The sequence below is a fragment of the Hibiscus syriacus genome, unplaced genomic scaffold, assembly GCF_006381635.1.
Source record: "Hibiscus syriacus cultivar Baekdansim isolate YM2019G1 unplaced genomic scaffold, ASM638163v2 tig00111403_pilon, whole genome shotgun sequence".
Taxonomy (NCBI): Eukaryota; Viridiplantae; Streptophyta; class Magnoliopsida; order Malvales; family Malvaceae; genus Hibiscus; species Hibiscus syriacus.
Genome location: NW_024063083.1, coordinates 593,962 through 620,449, shown reverse-complemented (window position 1 = coordinate 620,449; position 26,488 = coordinate 593,962). Strand labels below are relative to the sequence as shown.

The following is a 26,488-nucleotide window of genomic DNA, read 5'->3' as shown; positions in this document are numbered from 1 at the left end:
TAAAGATATATTATATTTTAAGATAAATGTCAAGGGCTCGAACTTATAAGATATGCACGAATTAACTTACAGTGATTAAAGGAATCACTATTGTTCCTAGAGGATATGAGTTCGAGCACCAGCAACTGTAAGAGTGATTGAACATTCATTCTCAAATAATTGAGAGTATTTAGAACAAATATTACTTTGTAATTAATTTAGCTTAATAAAAAAATTATATGATCACTCGGTCAACTAAAGGATATATATTAGGTAAATTCTTTAAGTTACGCCTATGTGAGTAATTAAACTCTTATTTAATCATTTAATAAAATTAAAATAATTACTTGAACCCCAAGAAAATCAAAGCCTAGTATTATTCTTTTACACTTAAAGACCCTCTATATAAAACAAAACTCGGTTTCAGAAACATTCACAACAAAACTCTAAAACCCTTAGTTCTTCCCCTCCCCCCCAACCCCCAACACAAGCTATGGAGATGGTGCTAACAGTAGGAAAGGGCAATGTGAGGCCAAAGACTTCAAGGTCCGTCGAGATGATAGGGAGGCTCTTGAAAGCTGGTATGAACGTTGCTCGTTTCAACTTCTCCCATGGTTCACCGTTCACATGCATACCACCAGGAGACCTTGTATAATCTAAGGACCGCCATGCTCAACACCGGCATCCTTTGTGCCGTTATGTTGGATACAAAGGTTACCCTTTTTTTCTTTCTTTGCGTTCTTTCATGTTTTAACTTTACTCCTCAGGAGGAATTTTTAATTTCCTTGCAATGTTTTCTTCTCTTTTATCGGTTATATGAATATTCCAGGGACCGGAGATCAGAACCGGCTTGTTGAAGGACGGGAAGCCCATACAACTCACTTAGGGCAAAGAGATTTTTATCACCACTGACTATAGCATAAAGGGTGATGAGAATCTGATCTCTATGAGTTATAAAAAATTGGCTCAAGATTTGAAGCCTGGGAGTGTTATTTTGTGTTCTGATGGGACAATTACATTATTATATTGGATTGTGACAAGGAACCGCGATCGGTCCGTTGTCGTTGTGAACTCTGCAGTTCTTGGTGAAAGGAAGAATGTCAATCTTCCAGGTGTTGTGGTTGATCTTCCCACATTGACTGACAAGGAAAAGGAGGATATCTTGTAATGGGGTGTTCCCAAACATGATTGCCTTGTCCTTTGTTCGTAAAGGCTATGATCTCATCGAGGTCCGCAAGCTGTTGGGAGAGCATGGGAAGAACATCCTTCTAATGTCAAAGGTTTGCAATTTGTTTTACATATAGACAATAAGAGAGTTGGCAGTTAATGTGTTCGATTCTGTTTTAACAATTTTTTGTGGATTCTCAGGTTGAAAATCAAGAAGGGGTTGCAAACTTTGATGACATTCTAGCAAAGTTGGATGCATTTATGTTGCAAGAGTTGATTTGGGGATGGAGACACCGATTGAGAAGATATTCCTGGCTCAGAAATTGATGATCCTTAAGGCCAATATACAAGGAAAGCCTGTGGTGACTGCAACTCAGATGCTCGAGTCTATGATCAGATCTCCAAGGGCAACACGAGCCGAAGCCACCGATGTTGCCAATGCGGTTCTCGATGGTACCGACTGTGTCATGCTAAGGGGAGAAACTGCTGCCGGATCATACCCTGACCTTGCTGTTCAAACCATGGCCAGAATTTGCATGGAAGCCGAAAACTTTTTAAACTATGGAGATCTTTTCAAGAGAATAATGGAGACTGCACCGATGCCAATGAGTCCCCTAGAAAGTTTGGCTTCTTCGGCTGTGAGTACAGCCAGTTGCATTAAAGCCTCTTTGATTTTGGTCCTAACCAGAGGTGGAACCACCGCAAAGCTGGTGGCTAAGTATAGGCCAAGAGTGCCTATTTTGTCTACGATCATCCCGTAGATTACGACAGATTCCCTCGAGAGGTCATGCAGCGACAAAGCTCCATCCAGGCATTTCCTTATTTTCAGGGGTCTTATCCCGGTTTTAAGCTCCGGTTCGGCAAAAGCTTCGTACACTGAGCCAACCGAGGAAGCAACCAAGTATGCTCTTCAATATGGAAAGGAAAATGGGCTAATCAAACCTGGAGATTCAGTTGTGGCATTGCGCCCTTCAGTGATTAAGATCTTGACAGTTTGTCAAATTTTGAACAATTTTTTGGTATTTTAACCATTCGAATTCCTTCTATTTAGCAAACAAATTTTGATTAAATGTAGGAGAACAATTTCACATGAATGAGGAAGTAGTTTAATACAATTGACCCATTTCAGGAGTTTATTGATATATATGTGTATATTTATATATATTCTTTGTTTTATAACAGCTACAAAAAGACAGGCTTAATACAGATATATATGCAGAAAAAATGTTCAATTATCATCTCTCTATCACTTCCTGGAATAGTCTCTGATGAGGGAGCTGAAGTGGATTCACTTTGGGAACCTGATAAGGTGCCTAAACCATCATAAGGCCGTGGAATAGGGATCCAATACCTTCTAACAGGTCCTACCCTGCCACTACTTTGAGCATTTCTGTTGGCATTAGGTTCAATCTTCGAATCGTCCAATGGCAACTGACACCGGCAAACCGGACAAGAGCTATGGAATTCCAGCCATGGAAGGATGCACCCATAGTTGAACTTATGCTTACACGGCATCTATTTCGCTTCAGTTCCAATCTCAATATACTCCGAACATACTGAACACTACAAATTGTCTTTGATGGCAACAGTTGGCAATGCTTCAACTGCTTCTTTTTGTGCCGGTAGGGTTCCTTATCGGTTCTCGAACATATACTGCAACAAAAAATCCCAACCAGGTCCCATGGTGTATTCACCACCAAAGGAACTAGCCGACCTACGACTCGGGTTTCGTCTGTGGTTGATATCGAATGAACCTTGAACGATCAAGGCTTCTTCATTGATCGGATCAAACAAAACCATTATACCACTTGTATCTCTACCATTTTCAGAGTTATCTGATTCAGAGGCTCCTAATGTACGCATATCCTGAAGCATCCTAATAGCTGAAGTTGAACTTCTTCTTCTCCCGAGTTCACTGTCTTCCATTGAGTCTTGTGAGTTGGTGCCATTGATTTGATCCTGGCCTGCGGTGCGCGAGTGCGACGGACTTAAACCGCCCATCAAACCGAGCAAGATGAGAGTCCAGAGTGAAAGATTGTGCACTGATCCTGAATCAATGGCGTTGGCGTTGGAATGGTTTCTTAGACTGTCCATTTCTTCAACAAATCCAGAGTCACAGAAAAGGCATTTTATTTCGGGATGTGTCATTGGATTCCCCACTTGAGAACACATGTAACACCAATACCTACTTGCATGCCTATCCCCCATCTTTCTCTTCAAAGTTCATAAACAAAGATATGAGAATTCAAATCACCACATAGATAAAATTTAACTGTTGTCAATTCAAATCCCGACATCTATAAATCTTTTCTTCTTAGCAATTAAAATATGATTCGATGCGGATATATGAATTTATCAAAATAACGAATCAAAATCAATATAAATAAATAACATCTTGAACATGACTAAGACATGAGAAAATAATATAAATACTAGGAATAGATCACTATAAACAAGGTTAATCCCAAGACACAACGTTGTTAGAAACTTAAGCACAAAGAAGAATCCTTGGGGAAGATTAAGATGGGATAGTATTGCCTGCTTATATCATCTTCCAGAAACCAACTTATAAGTGATAAAGAAAAACAAAAGAAAAAAAGCACATTCTGAGAAAACAAAAATGTAAAAGATGAGTTTTTTTTAATGGCACCTTTGAGATGGAGGATGAGGGGAATAGTTTATATGAATTTTTTTTTCTAAAGTTAATGATAATTATTGGTGATTTTGGTTTAGTTATAATTTTTTTATGTTATAGGAGATATGCTTATTTTAAGGGATAAAAATAGATGTGATTTTAATAAATAATTTTTAGAAATATAAAGCTCCTTTTGATGAGTTTATTGGGGTATGTAGGGCTTTAGATGATATTGTTGCCCAATGAATTAGCAGCCCAAACCAGATGAAGATTTCAGGGGAGTCTAGGGTTTTCACCACTATAAATCTGGAAAGCCATTACTTTCTCCGCTAACTACTTGATCTTATCTGAGCAGAGGAATCGAGGGCTTCCTTCTCTCTCAGCCGCCCTGTGCCTTACGGCGCTGCCGGTGGCTCCGTCTTAGGGCGGAAAGAGGGTGGGTTTCGAAGCCCCTCGTTGTTTTCTGCAGTGAAGACTGCCCGCAGTCGAGAGCCTTCAATGAAACCCAACATTGTCGGCAGTGATGGCATCGCGGGCTAAATTCCCAGTTCAAAAGTTTTTCTAACATTAATTCTTTGTTCATCTTAGAGTCTGCCTTTTTTTTTTCTTGTGGTTTTGTGCCTAATGTATCCAATTATTCAAATCACTCCAGTAAAAGCTAGAACAGAACCCTATTGAAAACAGAGTCCAAGATGGTAAATAAACTGGAAATTTATCACATTCAAAGTCACCATTAAACAAGACAACAGAGTTGATGTAAACATGAAAAGATTTGGGATTGTAATGAAATGGTATTAGGTTGTTTGTGGATTCTGATTCGATTGTGTTTTAATTTAGACATATTAAGAGAGAACAAACCAACCATTTTTTGGCATCTTTACAGGGACATTGCAACAACGATTTTGGTTTCTGCCTTCCCACTTCATGTATTTGTTTGATGAGAGGTGGGAATTTCATAGACAACTTTTTATTTCTAATTATACTTGTTTTTGGATAATTACCCTATATTTAGACATGGTATTGAATCTGAATTCACTTAATTAATAGGTTTGATTTTAGGGATGTCTTTAAAATACATATTATATTTGTTCTTCTTTGATTCTTCTAGTTCAGTAACATTGAAGTAGTCTAATCTCAAATTCCCAAACCAACATAAGCCAGATAAAACAAAACAAAAACTCTATCTAGAAAATTTAACTTGAACACATTTAAGGAGAAGAAGAAGGCTTGGTAGCAGTCCTAACAGAAGACCAAATCTGGGCAAAAACATGAGGCAAAATACTGTTGATGCCATTGAAAGCAGCCCCAATTGCGAAAGTATCCAAATACCTCGGCATCGAGAGAATATTTCAGGGGGGATAAAATTTTACCAGGCAACCCCTCAGGATCCCACTTGTAAAACATCAGTCTCCCTTATGATATCAAGCTTGAGCTTTCTTCTACAGATTTTCCGCTTTAAATAATAAAGAACCAACTCTTCATCGGAACCTCGATGGCCACACTTGATCGTCGCCAATGCGTGAATCAGTCGTCACCGTAATTTCTCTTGGTGATAAAAAAAACTTTTTATTTTTCCCCCTTTACGATATATTTTTCTTTTAAAAAATTGAAACTTTCTGACAAGAAAGGCAAAAACTCATGAAAGCCAAACTTTAAAAGAGTTGAATTATTTCACATGATGTAGAATTTGAAAGTGAATCTTGGGGTCTAATCAGTACGAGCAAATTTATGATTTTTTTTTAGCGAAACAAAAAGAAAGAAGAGAGGATTGCAGTGCGTGCTGCATTTGTTCGTTTACTATTAGGTTTGGATTTTGGAGAATGCCAAACAACATTCATCGGCAGAGCTTCTCAACAAAATGTTGAATGACAGCTTTAATGGCAAAGACAAAGAAGAAGATTGAACTCAACCAGACCGAAAATATAAGGACCATCCATATAGATTACCCAATTCTCTCATCATGTGCATCTTCAAACTACCATAGAAAACGGGTAACATTAAAACAACCAAAAAAATAAAATTTTAAAAAGTACGTTATCCAATACGTTTTCTAATACTCTTTCAGATAGAAAATTATTCATCACAATAAAAAAAAGGGTAAAGTATAGTAGTGGTCACTGAACATTTCTGAAGCTTGCATTTAGGTCCCCTAACATTTAAAACTTGCAATACAGTCCCCAACATTTATTCCGTTTGCAATATGGTCCCCCAACTTAAACCACAGTTAGAAAATTAGGATAAATTATATAAACGGTCATTGAACTTTTCAGTCACTTGAATTTAGGTCCCCCAACTTTTAAAACTTGCAAAACAGTCATCATTTTCATTCTAAACCCCAATTTCCAAAGTAATTCAATTTTATTCTAAACCCTAAATTCTAAAATACTTCAATTAAATTCTAAAATACTTCAATTTAAGGTAATATAGGCTTGAAGAAAGAGTTCAAGGCACAGACACAACGAATAAAAATATATTTATATAAATGTATATTTATATTTAGATGTATAAATAAAAAATATATTCATATATTAATGTATGAATCATTTATATTTTTTGAATATTTTATTTTTATTAATAAATTAAAATTATTAATTATATTAGAAATACTCAACTTAAGATTATATATATAATCATGAATTATAAATATGAAAAATATAATTATTAAATTTAGTTTAAAAATATATAAATCTTAAATTTATTCTTTTAAAATATTGTATCAACTAATATTTAAAAAACATATTAAATCTATCAAACAATTTATCAAATATAATATTTTTTTATTGTAAAATATAATATTTTCCCATCATTTATTGCTTTCAAATTTTTTGCCGAAGTTCAAATCTCATTATTTCCATTTTACATTATTCTTTTTTTTTTCTGGCATTGATCATACTATTAGTATATGTATTATTGTATATCTCTTAACACAAACGATGGTGTTAGCTTAGTGGCTCCACCCTGTATCTTTCATTTGCGTGACTCAGGTTTGAGTTTGCCCAAGACCCAAATTTTACTTCTTTGTAACTTAATTTTCTTCTAATTAGGAGGTGACATGTGTCACCAATAACACATATCATGATCATGTGTTAACACATGTCAGATCCTGATTAAATGATTAATTTATTAAATTTTATTTAATTTAGGACCAATTGATAGCATATAAATAATTAGGTGGTAACATGTGTCACCAATGACACGTGTCATGATCATGTGCTAACACATGCCAGATCCTAATTAAATGATTAATTTATTAAATTTTATTTAATTTAGGACCAAATTGATTATATAAATAATAAAGACTGAATGTATAATACCAATTCCTTTTAACTGCCACATCATCATTTTTATCAATTGGTAACGACTAGTGGCTTAGTTGAAACAGTTAAATAATTATGTGGTATGATTGATAAATTTAAAAGATCGATGACAAAAGTAAAAAGGGCTAGATAGTTAAGTTGTCAACCGAGTAGTTTACATTTTTATTTATACGTCAAATAACATTTTATAAATTTAAAATTCGAATTATTTTCAACCTCTTCTATATCCTAACTACTTTTTTAATTAAAAATTTCTTCAACAGATAAGAATTATACTATTATTTATATAAAAAATATGTATCACATGAAATAAGATGAAATTAAATAATAATAAATTTGACATAATTGAATTTAATTTAAGTATTTTGGAATTTAGGGTTTAGAATAAAATTGAATTACTTGGAAATTGGGGTTTAGAATGAAATTGATGACTGTTTTGCAAGTTTTAAAAGTTGGGGGACCTAAATTCAAGTGACTGAAAAGTTCAATGACCATTTATATAATTTATCCTAATTTTCTAACTGTGGTTTAAGTTGGGGACCATATTGCAAACGGAATAAATGTTGGGGGACTGTATTGTAAGTTTTAAATGTTTAGAGACCTAAATGCAAGCTTCTCAACAAAATGTTGAATACCAGCTTTAATGGCAAAGACAAAGAAGAAGATTGAACTCAACCAGACCGAAAATATAAGGACCATCCATATAGATTACCCAATTCTCTCATCATGTGCATCTTCAAACTACCATAGAAAACGGGTAACATTAAAACAACCAAAAAAATAAAATTTTAAAAAGTACGTTATCCAATACGTTTTCTGCTTATCCATCACAATAAAAAAAAAATAATCCATCACAAGCCGTTCATTTACAACACGACAAAAACATTCAACGGCTGAAGCTAACCTTTAGAGCTGAAAATAACAAACAAACCTGGCAAACCAAATCCAACTGAGAAAAAGGAAAAAGAGAGAGAAATAAATCACTTTCGCTTTAGAACTTTAAAGAGACTGCTAAGAAAACTCTCTCTCTTCATTATATTTTAATTATCGTTGAGATTAAACCAAATCCATATTGATTTTTGTTGCGAGAAAAAGTAAAAGAAAAAGAAAAACTAGCTATGGCTGAAGTTTTGGGGAAGGCAAATCTGTTCCCGACTGGTCTCTATAGTCAGAAGAGGAATTTAGAAGGTGGAGCTTGTTTGGTTCCTAAGAAAATTTCTGGATTTTGTTTGAAAAAGAACACTTTTTTTTCTTTGAAGGTGAAATCTCTCGCTTCGAGTAGTGATTTTAATGGTCAAAGAGTGGGTTTTTTGGAGAAGAAAAATATGAACAAGAGAAGGTTTTCTCAAGTTCCCATCAAAGCACAGGTTTGATTTAATTGACTTTACATCTTTTTTTAATTCAATTTCTAGATCTGTGTTCTTCTTTCTTTCTTATTTTTTTTTTGGAAAAGTGTGGCTATGTTGTTATTTCTTTAGTGAATTAAGCCTTTTTCGTCCCCATAACTTGATCTGCTGCATAGATCGATAAATAAATACTAATTGGTTTCACCCCCCTCTGGATTTTTTCAATGGAATCAGATGAAAACTGGACTTATTAGTCGAGGTCAAAAATGGTGGGAGAAAGGACTTCAACCAAATATGAAAGAAGTTACATCTGCACAAGAATTGGTCGATTCTCTTTTGAATGCCGGTGATAAGCTTGTTGTGGTTGATTTCTTCTCCCCTGGTTGTGGTGGTTGCAAGGCTCTTCATCCCAAGGTGTGTGTCTATATATTTATATACTCTTTCATGGTTGTGTGCTACATGTTTTTGTGTTGTTTGGATTTGGATTGATTGTGGATTTGGATGTTGGATTTGGCAGATTTGCCAATTTGCAGAGATGAATCCAGATGTGCAGTTCCTTCAGGTGAATTACGAGGAGCATAAGTCGATGTGCTATAGTCTTAATGTTCATGTGTTGCCTTTCTTCCGGTTCTATCGAGGCGCTCAGGGGCGTGTATGCAGCTTTAGCTGTACTAATGCCACGGTCAGTCTCGAATCCTTCCTTTCAGATGCCAATTTTATCAGACATGGTTCTATTCCATTTTCTGCTCTTGATTTTTTTATGTAAGATGCATCCCCTTGAATGTTTAGGACTTTAGTTTCATTAAGAAAAATGCATCTTAGTTTGGATAAATTGGTTTTTTATTATTTTCTTTCGTTAAAGACGTAATAGTTAGATGCAATGAAATTTGCATGCAGCGTTTCTTTGTTGATTTTTGTTTTCTGGATTGTTCCGATTGCTGCTCATCAGAGGCAGTGGATTTTGCATCTTTCAAAACTGCATGATTATTTCTTCATAACTATCATTTTAGGATCGATCATGTTTATCGTGGTATGTGTTCTAAATTACAATTACAATTCAACAGATCAAAAAATTCAAAGATGCATTAGCCAAACACACACCAGACCGATGCAGCCTTGGGCCGACAAAAGGGCTCGAGGAGAAGGAGCTTATGGCATTATCTGCAAACAAAGACCTTCCCTTCCACTACACACCGAAACCAGTTAAACCAACTCCTGCTCCCATGCATGAAGAGACTCTTGTATCAAAACAAGATCCATCTCATTCAACAACAAAGCTCCCGCTTTCAGTCCCAACGACATCCTTAAAGCGAAGGGACAGCGAGGAAAAAAGCTTGATTGGTGCTGGGAGACGATGAAGTATTCGATTTCCTGCCACCCCAACAGTACTTATTACAAAGTACTATTCACTGGTTCATGTTAGAAGTGAAGAAGAGGTGTATCTTGTCTCCCATGGAGTTGCAGGAATATTTGGATTTATTTTTTTGTATCCTAGCCCTGCTTGATTCAACGGTTGGTGTGAGCTGACCAAATCTAGTGTATATTTTTTGAGGAGGTATTTTAGTTTTCAAGGGAAAACCCCCTTTGTGAATGTAAAAATGTTGTGGTTATTGTATGGATGCTGAGAGCCTTTTCCTTGGCAATTTGACCAAACTGACACTGTTTAATCGAATATTTACCTCTTTAGTACCGTTTGATATATATTTCCCGAAGTGATACCCTTTCGACTGAGTTGGCGAAAGACGCATCCTCGGGGACGCGTTTTACCCGGGTTTTCGCTGAGTTGGATGCCACGTGTGGAAGGCACATCCCCGGGGACGCGCTTTCACGGGATTCTGATGACTCGGCTGTCACGCTGGTATTTTGTTTAATAATAAATATTTTATTTTTATTATTATTATAAATTAGTAATATATTATGTATAGTGTTTCGATTATAATGTAAGAATTATCAAATGTATTTTGTTAATGTGTTAAAGGTGGAGTGAATTATATACATTAATATGATAGAACATATATGAAACCAGTTTTGATTTTATTGTAGTTATAGGAAAAATGTATGAAATTATATTATATATGGTTATATTATTATTTTTAATTTTGATTATCAATCTATTAATTTGATCAGTTAATTATTTAAATGTTATCAATTTAGTCATCTCTTATCAATATTTAACGAAAATATTGATGCATAAGTTAATAAATTAGTATAATTACACATTTAATCTTCAAGACTTACATATTTTATGAATTTAATCTTATTGAAAATTTAATTTAATAAATTTAATCCTCCAATCAGAACATGAAATATGTCATCGTATACATAAATTTTTTAATAACTTTTAATTTGTTTAATTTAATATTTTTCTCTACTTAGAAGGTGTAATTATTATTATATTTTAAAAAAATTTATAACTAATAATATTAATTTTTATATTAAATAAATATATTAAAAATATTTATGTATTTAAAAGTTAAAAAAATTATTTAGGTGTACATACATTGACAAATTATATAAAATGCAATAACATTAAATTATTAGAAACAAAAACATTCATTTAAATACAATATTAATTACATAAGATTTAACGGTTATATGATGATAACAGAGCTGAACATTTTTTTCTATTGTGCCTGATGTTTCTATAATGCCCACATCGTTTTTGTTCTGTTGACTTCTCCCGAATATCCATATCATAATGTATTCTAGTAGATTTTGGACGACATGAGTCCCTCAATAGCAATGGATCTGGTACAATTGTAAGCCAAGTTTGAATCTCATTTGGGTCTCTTTCATTTCCTATGGGCGGAAACTCAAATTCATATACATTGAATACTTGTGAAAGTTGGTATATGGGATCAACATAATTTTTGTAGTCCAAATGCGAATGTGAGCAAGCTGCAATGACATGATAGCATGGATATTTGAGTGCTTGAAAGAAACCACAATCGCACCACCTCTCTTGCAGATTAACTCTGAAAGGGTTAGCTTCAATCCCTTGCAGCGGACGTGGCATTTCGGTTACACAAAACAATTCACGGGTGCGAGAAAAATTTGTAACTAACATCACATTTGATGTAGTCACTTTTTTCTGTAAATCAGCTACTAGTCTTGGGTGGTAAATATGGCCGTTTTGCATCCAAGTAAGAGCTTGTCCACCGAGCTTTGCAAAGAGTTGACCCAAACGAAAATAAGTCGCTTTAACCAACGCCGTGACTGGTAAATGATGCGTCCCCTTTAAGGTTGAATTTATTGCTTCAGCCAAGTTTGTTGTCATATGACTATAGCGATACCCCCTGTCATACGCATTTGTCCACATTTCTTTACTGATGTCCATAATGTACTCGCACCATTTCTTATTTTTGCCAAACAGCTCTTGTATCATCGACTCAAGCCTTCTATTATTTTGTCAGAGAATATGTTATCATTGCCCTATTATGTCACTCATGTCCCTCGGGGACACTATTCATATCAGTACCTATTATTTCTCAGGGGACTTGAAGGCTCGTTCCCAGGGGGGCGCCTTCCATTATTTTGTCAGAGAATATGTTATCATTGCCCTATTATGTCACTCATGTCCCTCGGGGACACTAGATGGATTGTGAAATCAGGTAAATTATAACCAAAATTTAACTTCTTTTGAAAGTTCAGCAAGTTAAGAATAAAATTATACATATAGATTAATTTAAGTTCATAACTTAAATTAAAACGTTATGTGAAGTTTGAATAAATTAGATAAAATGTTATAGATAAATTAGATAAAATGGTATGGATAAATTGAATAAATGTGAAGTGATAAGTTGATTGTGACATTGAAATTGTATGGAATGAGCATCGAGATGTTTTTACGAATAAATGTGAAGTGATAAGTTGATTTTAATGTATACGTTTTAATATATATGTTAATGATAAATCATATGTATGGATAAATTTAATTTCAATTTAAGTATTGTGAACTATAATTGGAATATAACTTTTAATTTCGAATACAATTGGAATATTAAGTTGAAATTTAATGTTAAATTTCGAATACTATAATTTATATTTTAATTTTAAATTTCGAATAATATTATTTTTATTTTAAATTTTGAATTTTGAATAATATAATTTGTATTTTAAAAACATTTATCAAACATTTAATGTTAATGTGAATAAAAAATAACATTAAAAATGTATGTAACAACCATGAAACATTTAAATAACATAACCAAATTATATAAAATTCTGAAATATAACTATTTAAATAATATTAAAATACAACTGGATCACCGATGTCGTCTTCTCGAATGAGTTCCACATGGCGGTAGTTGTCTATTTCGTGGAGGATTTCTTCGTGGAACTTGTTCTTCAGTCTCATCATCTTCACTATCATTATCAGCAGCATTTTCTTCATTTGGTGTAGATGACGCTGAAGGGGCTGTAGGGCCTGTATAAAATAACGACCCTGGATGAGTGCTAGTAACAATCCCACAGCTCCCCGGGAACTGTGAAAACTGTGGAAACATTGGCATCGATGTCTGTGATCCAGATGGATATTGAGGTGTCTGTGGAGAAGCACCACCAGCCAAATAAGATGTATATGAACCATATGCTGGATCATTAAATATAGTCGTATATGCACCTCCATACGGTATAAAACCATGCGGGCTAGGCATGTAACATAGCGGGCTAGGAATGTAACCCTGCGGGATTGGAATGTAACCTGGCGGGCTAGGAATATAACCCTGCGGGCTCGGAATGTAACCCTGCGGAGATGGCATATGAACTGGTGGGCTTGGCATATGAAGTGGAGGGCTGGGCATGTACCCCTGCGGCATCGATGGATAAGGATATTATGGTGGGACTGATGCAGAACCGGTAGCACCTTCTCTCCGTCCACGCGTCGGGGGACGATGATATTGAGACGGTTGACGTCTTTCTCGGCGCCTAGGAATGCTAACCCCTCGTGCTTCCGCCGAAAGTAGAAACAACTTCCCATTTTCATTAAACCAGTCCATATAGTTATCCGTAACCATATGACCAGTTTCAGCGTAATATTGTCGAGGGGCCAACAGTGCATATCGATTCTCCCAAAGCGCAATCCAATCTCTGTGTCTCACCACCCATTTAACCTCTTTCTTTCCTCGTCTATCTATGTTATGCACGTCGTCTAAATTCCTAGGTGCTCCAGGAATATATTGCGTACAACCATACTGACGGAGCACGCGATCAACTGGATGCCACTCAATAATAGCATAACATATAAGAGGTATAACCGACATCCATACCTCTAATGACCCACTAAGGTGGGGTGGGATGCAAGCCTTCACTTCATCGCTCGCATAAGGTATCCACTGAAATATAAATATACAATTCAAATAAATAAAATATTCTAATTATATCTAGCATTTTAAATTAAAATATTAATATTTAAACAGATTTAAAAACATACCTCAGACCCAGCTTTCGTATAAATAAGTAAACGAATTTCCTCTAACCCAGTAGGTATACTTTTATGGTTATTTCTTTTCATCGACCACCTATGAAATATAATATAAACTAAATATCACCCTATTTAATTAAAAATATTTAAATCAAAATTTAGTTCGAAAATTACCTCAACAATAAGGGGAATACATATGGTTCATTCACGATCGGGCATAAGAAAGGCATACGGAACCACGCCCATGATTACAGAAGAAGGAGACATCCACCGATAGCAGTTTTCCTATAATTCGTCGCCCAACACATTTCTCTAAAGAGAAATGCCAAAACTGCAGCGCCCCAACTATATCTTTCAGCTTCATCAAAATAGATCAGATGCCGCAACCACATACAATACACCTGGTTGCGAGATTTATCGGGCATCAATATTCCTCCAATTATTCGTAGAATATATGCCCGAGCACATGCCTTTGCTTGATCCTCTGAAGCATTTTCATTTAAAACCTCAAAATTAGCTTTGAACCAAGATAAAGTTATTCTACCTCCATTAAACTCTGGCGGAGCAACTCCAAGATAATCAATGCACATTGACTGCCAATCACCATCCGCCATACCACACATCATATTTCCGTCGACGGGAAGCCCCAGATGCATAGAGACATCCTCTAATGTAATTGTAGTCTCTCCACATGGAAGGTGAAAAGTGTGTGTCTTGGGCCTCCACCTCTCAATCAGTGCAGAAATTAGGACAGGTTCGAGTTTGCAACTGCCAATAATTGTTGCAATATACCCGAACCCGACAGAAGCCAAATATGGCAAAATACGTTTCGGTGTTAGTATACGTGGAATTTTAATAAACGCTCTAAAATACGATCAACATCCTAAATAATATGCATTATAAAAAATTAAAATTAATATAAATTCATAATAACTTTAAATTAAAAATAAATTTAAATATTAACATTAATTATAAAAAATATATTATCATATCGCTAAAATGTCTAGAGATATGATCAACATCCAATCGCAGCAACATTTCATTTTCCATTATAACTGTAGACAAAACAATATAATTAGCACACAAAAAATAATTAATAATTATAAATAAATAATAATTATATAAATATTATTTTAATAAAAAAAATAATATTTATATAATTATATTAATATAAAATATAATAACTGTTTAAAAAAATACTAACATAAAAATAAATTTCTTACCACTAATAAAAAATTTAAAACTCAAATAGTTGGAGAATTTGAGTTATATAAGAAAGGAGAATATGATTTTGGTGTGAAGAATGAGGGAGGGTTGAAGGGGTTTATATAGGGGAGGAGAAGGGGTAGTTGGGGGAAAACGGATGGGGGGCATTTATGGCATTTAATGGAAGGCGTATCCCCGTGGATGCGCCTTCCACACGTGGCAGCCGAGTCAGCGAAAACCCGGGTAAAGCGCGTCCCCGGGGATGCGCCTTTCGCCAGATCAGCCGAAAGGGTGCCACTTCGGGAAATATATATCAAACGGTGCTAAAAAAGTAAATATTCGGTTAAACAATGTCATTTTAATCAAATCGCCTTTTTTCTTTCCTTTTGGGGTTGAAATCAAGATAATGAGTATTTTGTATTTGGCGACTTTAAGGACAACTATGAAGGCAATGTTATTTTCTTTTCATGTGTCACGCCCCCAGAACTTTGACGCCCCAAACCGTCGGAATATCAGAGTCAAGGTCTGACGGGTCGTGCGACCTTAGACGCTCATCGGTCTTCTCCGCGACTAAGTAAGTCTTACCCAAGCCTAGTGAGTGTGCAAACTCACAAAGATTGGAACCAAGCTCTCAAGGCTTCGGATTGTGGAAGCTTTAAACACCAACGTGGCTACTCGGAGCCACAAGGTCGGACTATCGTGTGGAAGTGCAAACACGAAGGTGGCTACGACTGGCCACCGAGATAGGCAACAAGAACAAAGAACTAAAGAACTCAGAATGAATAGAGCAAATGCCTCAGAGCTTTATTACTCTCTCACAAAGAGAATAATGGAATTGGGTGATCACAAATGAGGAGAAGAGCTCTCTATTTATAGGGGAGCTCTCTCTCAATCGATGGCTAAGATCGTTTTACATGAAGGGCTAGGATTGATTCCCACCTAACCTAATCCCTTAAATCAAGGAAATTCCACCTAACATTATCCTTCTAGAATCCTCCAAGGAACGGGCCAGATCTGATGGTTCTGGGCAAGCCCAATAGTCTGTATAATTCTCTTACAGATATCTGCTCACATGTCTCGGTTTGAATCCATGAACCTCGACAACACTGCCCTCATCGCCCTCGTCGTTTTTCTCGGACGCCTCGGAATAGTTCCTTCACGGACTTGTTAAGCATTCTCCAAGAATTTGCTAAGTCTGATGGTCACGGTAAGCCCGATATTCTAATTTGTACCCCTTTGTCGGACGCTTACACCAATGTCTCAGACCCAAGTTTCTAGCCCGTGACATTCTCCCCCACCGAACCTAGCGATGCCCTCGTCGCTGCACTCGACGATCCTGGGCAACACCATCTTGGATACTCTTCAGTGCCTTGGCTCATCGCGGTCCTCCCATACGTACTGTTTGCCTTGGCTTTTGCCTCGTATAACTTCACGATCTTTTCCGCCATAGTTCACATCAACTTGGTTGCCTTTCGACGCCTCCGCTTGCTCATGTCCCCCCATAAGGACTCGACCTCCCATAATGGATGTGCTCGCTTCGGCTCTTGCCGCCAAGTGATGAAATGGGCTAACACGCCCACAAGTGCATCTCTTCCGTAGGAACTCCTTCCTATAAGTCTTGATTTGCCTCGACTTAGACCCTCTTGTCCCTTGCTGTAAAGTCTTGGATCCCATCCAAACTTTGTTTCATCCGCGTTAAGAGTTAGGTCTTGCCCGGCCTACACTCACTTAAAATTGCAAATCAAGCTTACAAGAACACAAGAATAGTGTTGAGATGTACCTTCCCCTCTGATTTGTTGGCATTTACTCAAAATTTTGCGTCAGCCCTTCTTGCTCCATGAAGTCTGACACTCCCCGTATTGAACTCTTGTCATTGGAGTTCTTTGCGCCATCATGAATCGGCACTTTCTCACGGCAAAGTCCGATGCTTCTTCTCGCATCCTCCCTTCTAACACGAAGGTTAGAGCTTGCTTCCCACCTTGTATATGGGTGGTGTCTCCACGGTTGCCTTGTCCCTCAATGTCTTGTCCCCATTCGACTCTTGTCTACGAGTCTTTGAAGGATTGTTCCTCTCTTGAACATCCTCGGTAAGCCCTTGCTTTGACTCTTTGGACATAGACAACTTTGTCTGCCCTTGGCCTCTACTTGCTTTGGCAGAAATGAACCGTATTGAGCCAAGTCGCAACGCCCCCTCGATCCTTGGTGCGTTATCTTCTCCAGACAACTCGATCCTGGGCTCATCCATCACCTTGGATGACTCGGCTCCCTTCGGCTAATCTTGCAATACTGTTGGCACCTCAAGTTTGCGCCCATTCGCTTGCTCGACTCTTACCCTCGGCTTATCGTCTGTGTCACTTAAACTAGTGCACACATCATCACCAGATCCACCGTCTGGTTCATCATTGAGTGGACTTGCTGTGCCACTTGAGGAACAACCTTCCTCTTCCTTCGACTTGCCTTCATTGCAGGATATCTTGCCACTTCCCTCGGCTTTTGGCTTGGATTTGGAAGTCTTGTTCTTCTTGACTCCAAACTCTTTGATGGACTCCGCGGTTGTCATGGCTTTAGACAGATCATTGATTTCCCTTCGCTCCAACACTTTTTATGCCCACAGCTTTAACCCGAACATGAAGGTGAAGAATGCATCTTCTTCAGTCAAACTTGGGACCTTGAGCATTAGTCTTCTGAATCAGCTCACATACTCCTTCAGTGTCCCCTTATGCCTGAGGAGCCTCAACTTGGACCACGCCTCCATCTTGGCATACTGTGAGCGAACATGCTCACTTTGCACCCTCGGCTTGATGGCTTTATCATTCGCGATTGCACCGGGTCCTTTCCTCTGCTCGACTGCTTTGACACCCGCAGTCTCAGCACGTCTCGATCCTGGGTGAATTACTTGACAGCTGGTAGTCGCACCATGCTTTCCCCTCGATTCGACTACTTTAGAACACGTAGCCTCATCAAGTCTTGCTCTTGACTTGATTGCTTGAACACTCGCAATCGCATCGAGATTTCCCCTCGGTTCGGCCACCTCATCATCGACAGACTTGCCTCGTTTTGATCTTTGCTTGGTCGCATTGAGCCCATCAATTGGACCAAGTATTTCCCTTGACTTGGCACTTTTACTTGTGCCTCCGCCAACTCTCGCTACTTCTCCTTCTCCCATCATCTTCAGGATGGTTGTAAGGCGACGCTTCTCGAGACATCCTCTTATCAAGTGAGGACCATCACAGAAGTAGCATTTCAGCTTTTCCCTGCTCACCTTCTTTTTTTCCCCGGACTTGGCCTTGCCATTCTTTCCCGATGGCTTTCCTTGGCCGCGAACAGTCGATGGCTCAACTTGGCCACTTGAAGAGCTTTCTATACCATCTCCCCGCTGCACCTTTTCCCGGTCTCCCCCATTATTGCCACTATCCCTGGGCATGGGCCTGGATGACATATTGCTACTTGGCTTGACATCAGTAAGCTCAGTTAGCGTTCCGGCTACAGCTATGACTCCCGAAAGTCTCTGGGCATCACCTTGCTCTCCCCCGGGCATCACCCCGGTAAGTCCTTCTAAGAAGGTCTTGAGCGCACCCCATTCACTCATTGCTCCCTTGCAAATGAGCAGCTCCCTCTTGAGCTCATCCACCTTGTTCCTCAAAGCCGCTACCTCGGCTTCTTGGGCATTTCTCCATCGAACCATCTCTAACTCGTCGAAAACTCGTTGCGTCTCGACCTTGAATCTGCCCTCCATGGACTCTAATCGATCAAGGCGGGACTCCACAACACCTTGGGTCTGCTTGGCCTCATCCTCGGCTTGTTCAAGTCTACCGACCCTTTGTTCCCACGAAGTTGAGATATGCTCTAGATTAATGAGCCTCTCTATGTGGTCAATAATACATTCCATCCAGTAGGCTCATTACTCGTACAATGAGAGTTCTTCTCCTTGTTCCTCATTAAGACTCTCCTCGTCTTCATGAGAGAACGTGTCTCGCTCGGACATACCTTCGGCTTCACCATTGAGCCTCTCAACCTCGAGAACCGACACCCCTTGGTGTGCTATCGTTGCCTCTAGCATTCCTGGCGAACTCATCATGGCATCCTCATGCTTGGACACCGATGACGCTCTTGAGCCCAACAGACTCTCTTCTTGTTTCCCACCATGGCCCTCCTTGCCTTTGCGTGCGGAAACTCCTCTCTTCTTGTGCCCCATTCAATTATCAAAGTAAATTGATTGAAAGTAAGTAAACAGAACTTACCCGTTTTCGCACCTTCCACCAAACTTGGTCGAAACGATCGTTGTTTGCTCGTAACGAAACACTCTGATACCACTTGTCACGGGGCTAGACTTCAACTAGTTGATCCGTGCGGCACTTAGGCGATTCCTCGGTTGAAATGACGCCTAAGTCAGCCTTACCCACGTCCTTGTGAGGCTCTGGCTCACTAAGCGACGAACACACCCAATAGGGTTCGATAATAATGCGGAAGCAAAACTCTGTTGTGGCTAATCCAAGCCACCTGTGTTGAAGCAAAACTCCGAAGCACGTGTACAGTGGGAACTTTCTAAGTCACCAAGACTTGAATCACGTTGGCACTTGAAAGAACTCGGAAAGGAACACTCTCGAGGCTAACTTAGCCCTCACGATCGGCAACACAAGCCACAAAGGCTTTAGAACAAAAGAGAACAAGCCGACAAGGCTAGAAAGTTAGCAAGCTAGAAACAAAAGAACACAAAGAGAATTAAGAGCAAATGCCTAAGAGCTTTATTACTCTCTCACAAAGAGAAGAATGGAATTGGGTGATCACAAATGAGGAGGAGAGCTCTCTATTTATAGGGGAGCTCTCTCTCAATCGATGGCTAAGATCGTTTTACATGAAGGGCTAGGATTGATTCCTACCTAACCCAATCCCTTAAATCAAGGAAATCCCACCTAACAGTATCCTTCTAGAATCCTCCAAGGAACGGGCCAGATCTGATGGTTCTGGGCAAGCCCAATAGTCTGTATAATTCTCTTACAGATATCTGCTCACATGTCTCGGTTCGAATCCACGAGCCTCGACAACACTACCCCCATCGCCCTCGTCGTTTCTCTCGGATGCCTTGGAATAGTTCCTTCACGGACTTGTTAAGCATTCTCCAAGAATTGGCTAAGTCTGGTGGTTACGGTAAGCCCGATCTTCTAATTTGAACCCCTTTATCGGACGCTTACATCAATATCTCGGACCCAAGTTTGTAGCCCGTGACATTATATCTTATGTTAATGATATCTACTAGTTTTGGATGGTACTGATGGAAGCTTGAAGAGTTGTCTGCAATGTTCTGCTTGAGACAGTGAATTGGACATCATCAACCACTGCTTCAAGATATTTGCTAGACTGTCTCTTTTTTATGACAATGCCAGAAACCCAGAAGAGGGCAACAACATATTCAGGTCACTAGTTTTTAACCGGCAAAAAAAAATTACGAATTCATCTAGTATTTATATATTTTATAATTATTTTTTGAGGAATTTTTTGCATTTATGAGTTGAACGTGTTGACGAAAACGGGTAAAGAAAACGAAAGAACACGAGAATTTTACGAGGTTCGACAATGTGCTTACGTCCTCGGTGCCTAGGCGGCGCTAGAAGTTTTATTCAATGATGATATTTTAGGTCTAGGTTACATCTCTATTTATAATAGAAAACCCTGGTACATAATTACAAAATTAACCCTGTACCGTACGCGGGGCTGCGCCCCGCACCCCCAACCCACATAATTCGTAACCCCACAACGGACTTTCTTTGTAAGGACAGTTGATGTTCGCTTCGCTCACTCCGCTCCATCCTGTCCTCTTTACTGGTATATTTATGAGCCATACCTAACAAATCTCCACCTTGGCGAATATCCTGCCTCTTGGAAAATTCAATGTGGGTCGGGTTACCTTGATTCTTTAACAACTCGAAACATTCAACAAGTCCAAGCAATGCTTGAACTTGTCTGTCGTAACTAGCTTAGTGAACATATCAGCGGCATTTTCATCAGTATGTACCTTCTGAAACAAAACCTCTCCAGATGCAACCAACTCTCTGATCTTGTGGAACCTTACATCAATATGTTTAGTCTAGCATGATACACCTGATTCTTAGCCAAGTGAATAGCACTTTGATTATCACAAAGCAACTGAACTCCACCTTGTTGAACACCCAACTCCTTCACTAAACCAGTAAGCCATAAAGCTTCTTTTGCAGCTTCAGCCGCTGCCATGTACTCAGCTTCAGTTGTAGATAGAGCCACAATAGATTGAACATAGACTTCCAACAAATAGGCCCTCCACCAAGAGTAAACACATACCCTGTCGTAGATCTTCTATTATCCAAGTCACCTGCATAGTCTGAATCCACATATCCTACAACCAAAGGATTATCCCGCTGACTCCCAAAAACAATTCCATGTCCCACAGTACCTTTAAGTACCGAAAGATCCACTTGACTGCATCCCAATGTTGCTACCAGGTTTAGACATGTACTTACAACTTGACTAACAGCATGAGCTAAATCAGGACGAGTACATACCATCGCATACATCAAGAGCCATCATCATTAGAATACGACCTTTGCCATATTTTCAGCTTCCTTATCTGTCTTAGGGCACTGTTCTGATGAGAGCTTAAAGTGATTCGCCAATGGAGTGCTAACTGGTTTCGCGCTGCTCATCGCAAACCTTCTAGCATTTTCTCAACATAACCCCGTTGAGATAGCCGCAGTTTCCTTGAGTCTCTGTCCCTGCAAATTTCCATTCCAAGAATTTCTTTGCAGCACCTAATTTCATATCAAATTCCTGAATCAATAAGTTTTCAAACCGATAACATCATCCATGTTCTTCGCAGCAATCAACATATCATCAACATACATTAATAGAAAATAAAGAACCATCATCAAGGTTCTTACATAGACACAACAATCATACTCACATCGGTTGTAGCCAATCTTGATCATATAGGAGTCAACCGTTTATACCACTGTCTCGGGGACTGTTTAACCCGTACAAAGATTTCTTCAATCTGCAAACTAAATGCTCGTTTCCAGGTTGAGTGAAACCTTCAGGTTGCCGCATGTAGATCTGCTCCTCTAAATCACCATGCAAAAAAGCAGTTTTAACATCCATCTGCTCTAAATGCAAATCCCAACTAGCCATCAATGCAAGTACTGCTCGGATTGAAGTTGTCTGACCACAGGAGAAAAGATTTCATCATAATCAACTCCTTTCTGCTATGAAAAACCCTTCGTACCAACGAGCCTTGAACTTCTCCCCTCTTTTTCTGTTACTGCTGGTTTCTTCTTATACACCATTTGCAACCAATCGGCTTCTTACCCTCAGGAAGGGGAACTAAATCCCATGTGCGATTGTGATTAAAGACCCCATCTCCTCAAACCATGGCTGCCATCCACTTGTCGTTTTCCTGACTAGTAACGGCATCATGAAAGTAACTGGATCATCACTGCTAACAGTAAGTGCAAAAGATACCAAGTCTTCAAAACCCAATCTGTTCGAGGGCTTATTTCGTCCGTCTCACCTTGTCTCTGGCGAGACTATAATCCTGCAAATCATCCGTAGTGGAACCACCAGAAGTCGGTTTGAGAAGTTTCTGGTTTCTCAACTGGAAACTGCTCGAAATCTACCACTGTCGTGTTCTGCTGCAACATAGACTGTTCATCAAAAACGACATCTCTACTAATCACTTTCTTCGCAACTGGATCCCAGAACTTGAATCCTTTGACACCTTTCTTGTAACCAGAAAAATGCACTCCTTCGATTGCATCAAGTTTGGATCTCTCATCAGCAGGTACATGCACATAAGCAGGACAACCAAAAATCCGTAAGTTATCAAAACTAACATCATGACCAGTCCATACCTCTTCTGCAACTTTCCCAGCCAGCGATGCCCTGGCGATCTGTTGATAAGGGTAACACGCCATGTTAACAGCCTCAGCCAGAAGTGTTTGGGAAGCCCGCATTCAACCGCAAACATCTGGCTCTTTCATTCAACGACCTGTCATTCGTTCCGCAACACCATTCTGTTGTGGTGTCTTGCGCACTGTAAATGCCCTGAATCCCATGCTCCTTACAGAATTGTAGGAACTGTGAATCTGTGTACTCCGTACCATTGTCAGACCGCAAACTTGATTTTTCATCCTGTTTGGTTTCTACCTCAGCTTTCCATAGCTTGAACTTCTCAAAAACTTCAGATTCTGTTTCAAAAATACACCCAAACTTTCCGTGAAAAATCATCAATAAAAGTAACATAGTACCTAGATCCACCCAAAGACGATGTCGTGGAAGGCCCCCATACATCAGAATGCACATAATAATAATCCCTTGAGTTGTGTGCTTCGCAGTCTTGAAACGGACTTTAGTCTGTTTACCAAGAACACAATACTTGCAAAAGTCGAGCTTACAGCTTTTGACACCATGCAACAAGTTTCTCTTGTGTTTGCCATACCACGTTCACTAAGATGAGCAAGGCGCATATGCCACAATTTTTGTCGTATCATCACAGGACTCAACAGAGTGAACTCCACCTGCAACGGTACTCCCTAACAATCTGTAGATATTCCTACAGTCATCTTGCCTTTCATCACAGTCAATGCTCCTTTAACAATCCGAATGGTTTCCCTATCCTCGTCAGCCTTAGGGATAAAACCATCTTGTGCAAAGGCCCAAGGAAATCAAATTCTTCTTCAAGTCTGGGATATGTCGAACACCACTCAACGTCCGAACGGAGCCATCGTGCATCTTAATTCTGACATCACCAATACCAACAATATTGCAACATCGATCATCACCCAAATAAACCGAACCAGAATTAACCGGCCTGTATGTCGAAAACCATTCCCCTATTTGGCGTGATGTGATAAGAACATCCAGAATCAAGAATCCAAGCATCCGTCAATTGTGTCGTTGAAATAGAAAGCATATCACCCTCACTGCAATCAGAATTATCATCCTCGACCACGTTCACAGACTTGGATGAGCCATCACGCTTCTCATCAGTCTGCTTTTTCAACTTCGGGCAGTCTCGCTTCATATGTCCCGCCTCCTTGCACTTGTAACAGTGAATCGTCTTCTTATCCCTGGATTTGGATCTGGAATTCCGCTTCCCGGACCCTGCCTTCTCTGGCTTCCATCCACGATCTCGATTACCCTTGACATATAAGCTATCGGCTTGAGAGCTTTCCCCTACATTATGCTTCCGCTGGTTGTGAGCCAACAAGGCTGCAGTAATCTCCTCAACATTGATAGTCTCCCATATGTAAGAGTAGTCACCATGTGTTCGTAAGAGGAGGCAACGAACACAACGAATCATCGCTCTGTCTTCATCCTCAATTTTCACATCAAGCCGAGCCAGATCAGAAACGATTTGATTGAATACATTCACGTGTTGCGCCAAATCGTGATCGTCCTGCATCTTCAGCCCATACAGTCGCTGCTTCAGATACAGTTTTGTCGTTAAGGATTTGGACATAAACTGACTTTCCAACTTCCTCCAAATTTCGTCTGGAGACGATAGATGCATGACGTGATACATGACCTCGTCCGCCAAGCATAATCGTATGGTTCCTGCCGCTCGCTGCTGCAATTCTTCCCAATCTTCCTCATCCATCGACGCCGGCTTTGTAGATCGCAAAGCCTTCAAGATCCCTTGCTGCGCCAATAGATCCTTCACCCTCGTTTGCCATAATCCGAAGTTACCCTGACCATCGAATTCGCGACTTCGAATTTTGCTCCTGACATCTGATACCAATTGTTGACGAAAACGGGTAAAGAAAACGAAAGAACACGAGAATTTTACGAGGTTCGGCAATTGTGCTTACGTCCTCGGTGCCTAGGCGGCGCTAGAAGTTTTATTCAATGATGATATTTTAGGTCTAGGTTACATCTCTATTTATAATAGAAAACCCTGGTACATAATTACAAAATTAACCCTGTACCGTACCGCAGGGGCTGCGCCCCCGCACCCCCAACCCACATAATTCGTAACCCCACAACGAGACTTTCTTTGTAAGGACAGTTGATGTTCGCTTCGCTCCATCTCCTGTCCTCTTTACTGGTATATTTATGAGCCATACCTAACAGAACGTATTGCCCTGCATGTTTAATCACAAAAAAAGACAAAGATGGCAAAGAAAGAAATAGATAATTTTAAAAGGAAATGTTGGATAAGGTTGCTTGAGTATTTAAATTCATCAACTTGGCCACCTTTGCTTTTTTTTTAAAAAAAAAAACTTTGAATGATTAGTGAAAAATGTGGGGTATTCGAACAACTGGATCCACTCAAATATTTCAAAATTTCAAAGCTCCCATTATTTCCTCCCAAGTGTTGTTCTATGATTCACAAGCTTAAAATTATATTGTTTTCAAATTCAAACCCATCTCTCTAATGTTTCCGCGTGTCTATTGAAGAAAATTTGTCAAATAATTTACTCCTTGAGATGCGGGATGCTCGAAACGTGTCTATATTACCAGACAAGAAATTTTGGTTACTGCCAATTGAGTTGGTTTTTTTGTTTTGACACCACTGGATCAACCATCTCATTCACTCAATAGTGACACCACATCGTTTTATATGGATAATATGAAAAATCAAAATTGAATGTTTTTATCCCGGAGATTAATTGCAACCGCGTTAATAGTAATTAGATTATTCTATTTTTTTATAACACTGATCCATATGAAACGTAATCATCGAAAGATCTCAGGAAATGGAGTGTAGCCCAAGGTAACTTGCCGGCAACTCGTTCTTGGCTGCACCGATCTTTCTACGCCCAAACTCTTGGCCCTTGGCAAATATATCAGACGTTAGTAAAGTAAAAGAAGGAACTGATAATTGAAGAAAGATGAGCAAACAAGAAATGGAATATTGAAAATAACATAGATTAAAACCAAGTCTCATAGATTCTTCGAAAACTAAACAACAGGACGTTTGAGGTGGAAGAGAAAGTCGCTATTGTTGCTTCTCATCCATCTCTAAGTACTCTGTCAGGATTGACTTAACATTCTTAAGTGTTAAATCTGCAGAATGATGATCTGGTATACTTCTGCCTGCATTTTATGTAAAGTTGAGTTGAGAAGTTGGTTATTTCCTCATACAAATTGTTGCAATGATCATATCAAAGCTTAGGAGTTTGATTTGAAGATCAAATATCGAATTTCATGTGTTAGTTAAGTATGAATCTTAAAAGCAAAGAGATTGATTTCTTTCTTGTGTGTGTGTCTGTTATTTTCTTCATCGTATAGCCATGAAAAAAAAATGCAGAAACCAGAAATGAAAGGCAGAGATTTGTGGGGGATGAATAAAAGGAGAAAGATTATCTCCAATGAATTGCCTCTAAAATCAAAGGTGTTCACCCTTTAGTTCCCAGGAGCAGTCAATAACATGGGTGCTGAATACATT

General features: G+C 38.8%; 2 protein-coding genes and 1 pseudogene across 2 annotated transcripts; 2 read left to right on the top strand and 1 right to left on the bottom strand.

Annotated features, from left to right (window-relative positions):
* Nucleotides 1-382: 382 nt before the first annotated feature.
* LOC120162668 lies at nucleotides 383-2,266 on the top strand (annotated as a pseudogene).
* Nucleotides 2,267-2,648: 382 nt separating this feature from the next.
* LOC120162669 lies at nucleotides 2,649-3,816 on the bottom strand. The gene is made up of 2 exons (XM_039172776.1): nucleotides 3,797-3,816; nucleotides 2,649-3,360 (listed from the first exon to the last, which is right to left on the bottom strand). Exon 2 carries the CDS (start codon nucleotides 3,352-3,354, stop codon nucleotides 2,779-2,781), a length of 576 nt encoding a protein of 191 aa, XP_039028707.1. The 5' UTR covers nucleotides 3,355-3,360; nucleotides 3,797-3,816; the 3' UTR covers nucleotides 2,649-2,778.
* Nucleotides 3,817-8,162: 4,346 nt separating this feature from the next.
* On the top strand, nucleotides 8,163-10,054 carry LOC120162632 (thioredoxin-like 1-1, chloroplastic). Its single transcript, XM_039172743.1, has 5 exons — nucleotides 8,163-8,465; nucleotides 8,679-8,858; nucleotides 8,962-9,126; nucleotides 9,509-9,711; nucleotides 9,751-10,054. Exons 1-5 carry the CDS (start codon nucleotides 8,217-8,219, stop codon nucleotides 9,800-9,802), a joined length of 849 nt encoding a protein of 282 aa, XP_039028674.1. The 5' UTR covers nucleotides 8,163-8,216; the 3' UTR covers nucleotides 9,803-10,054.
* The last annotated feature ends 16,434 nt before the right edge of the window (nucleotides 10,055-26,488 follow it).

Excerpts from the sequence above, each read along its gene's own strand:
- LOC120162669 (XM_039172776.1), bottom strand. The coding sequence starts at position 3,354 with ATGGGGGATAGGCATGCAAGTAGGTATTGGTGTTACATGTGTTCTCAA.
- LOC120162632 (XM_039172743.1), top strand. The coding sequence starts at position 8,217 with ATGGCTGAAGTTTTGGGGAAGGCAAATCTGTTCCCGACTGGTCTCTAT. Across the intron at positions 8,466-8,678 it reads AAGTTCCCATCAAAGCACAG|ATGAAAACTGGACTTATTAG; the intron begins GTTTGATTTAAT and ends CAATGGAATCAG. Across the intron at positions 8,859-8,961 it reads GCAAGGCTCTTCATCCCAAG|ATTTGCCAATTTGCAGAGAT; the intron begins GTGTGTGTCTAT and ends TGGATTTGGCAG.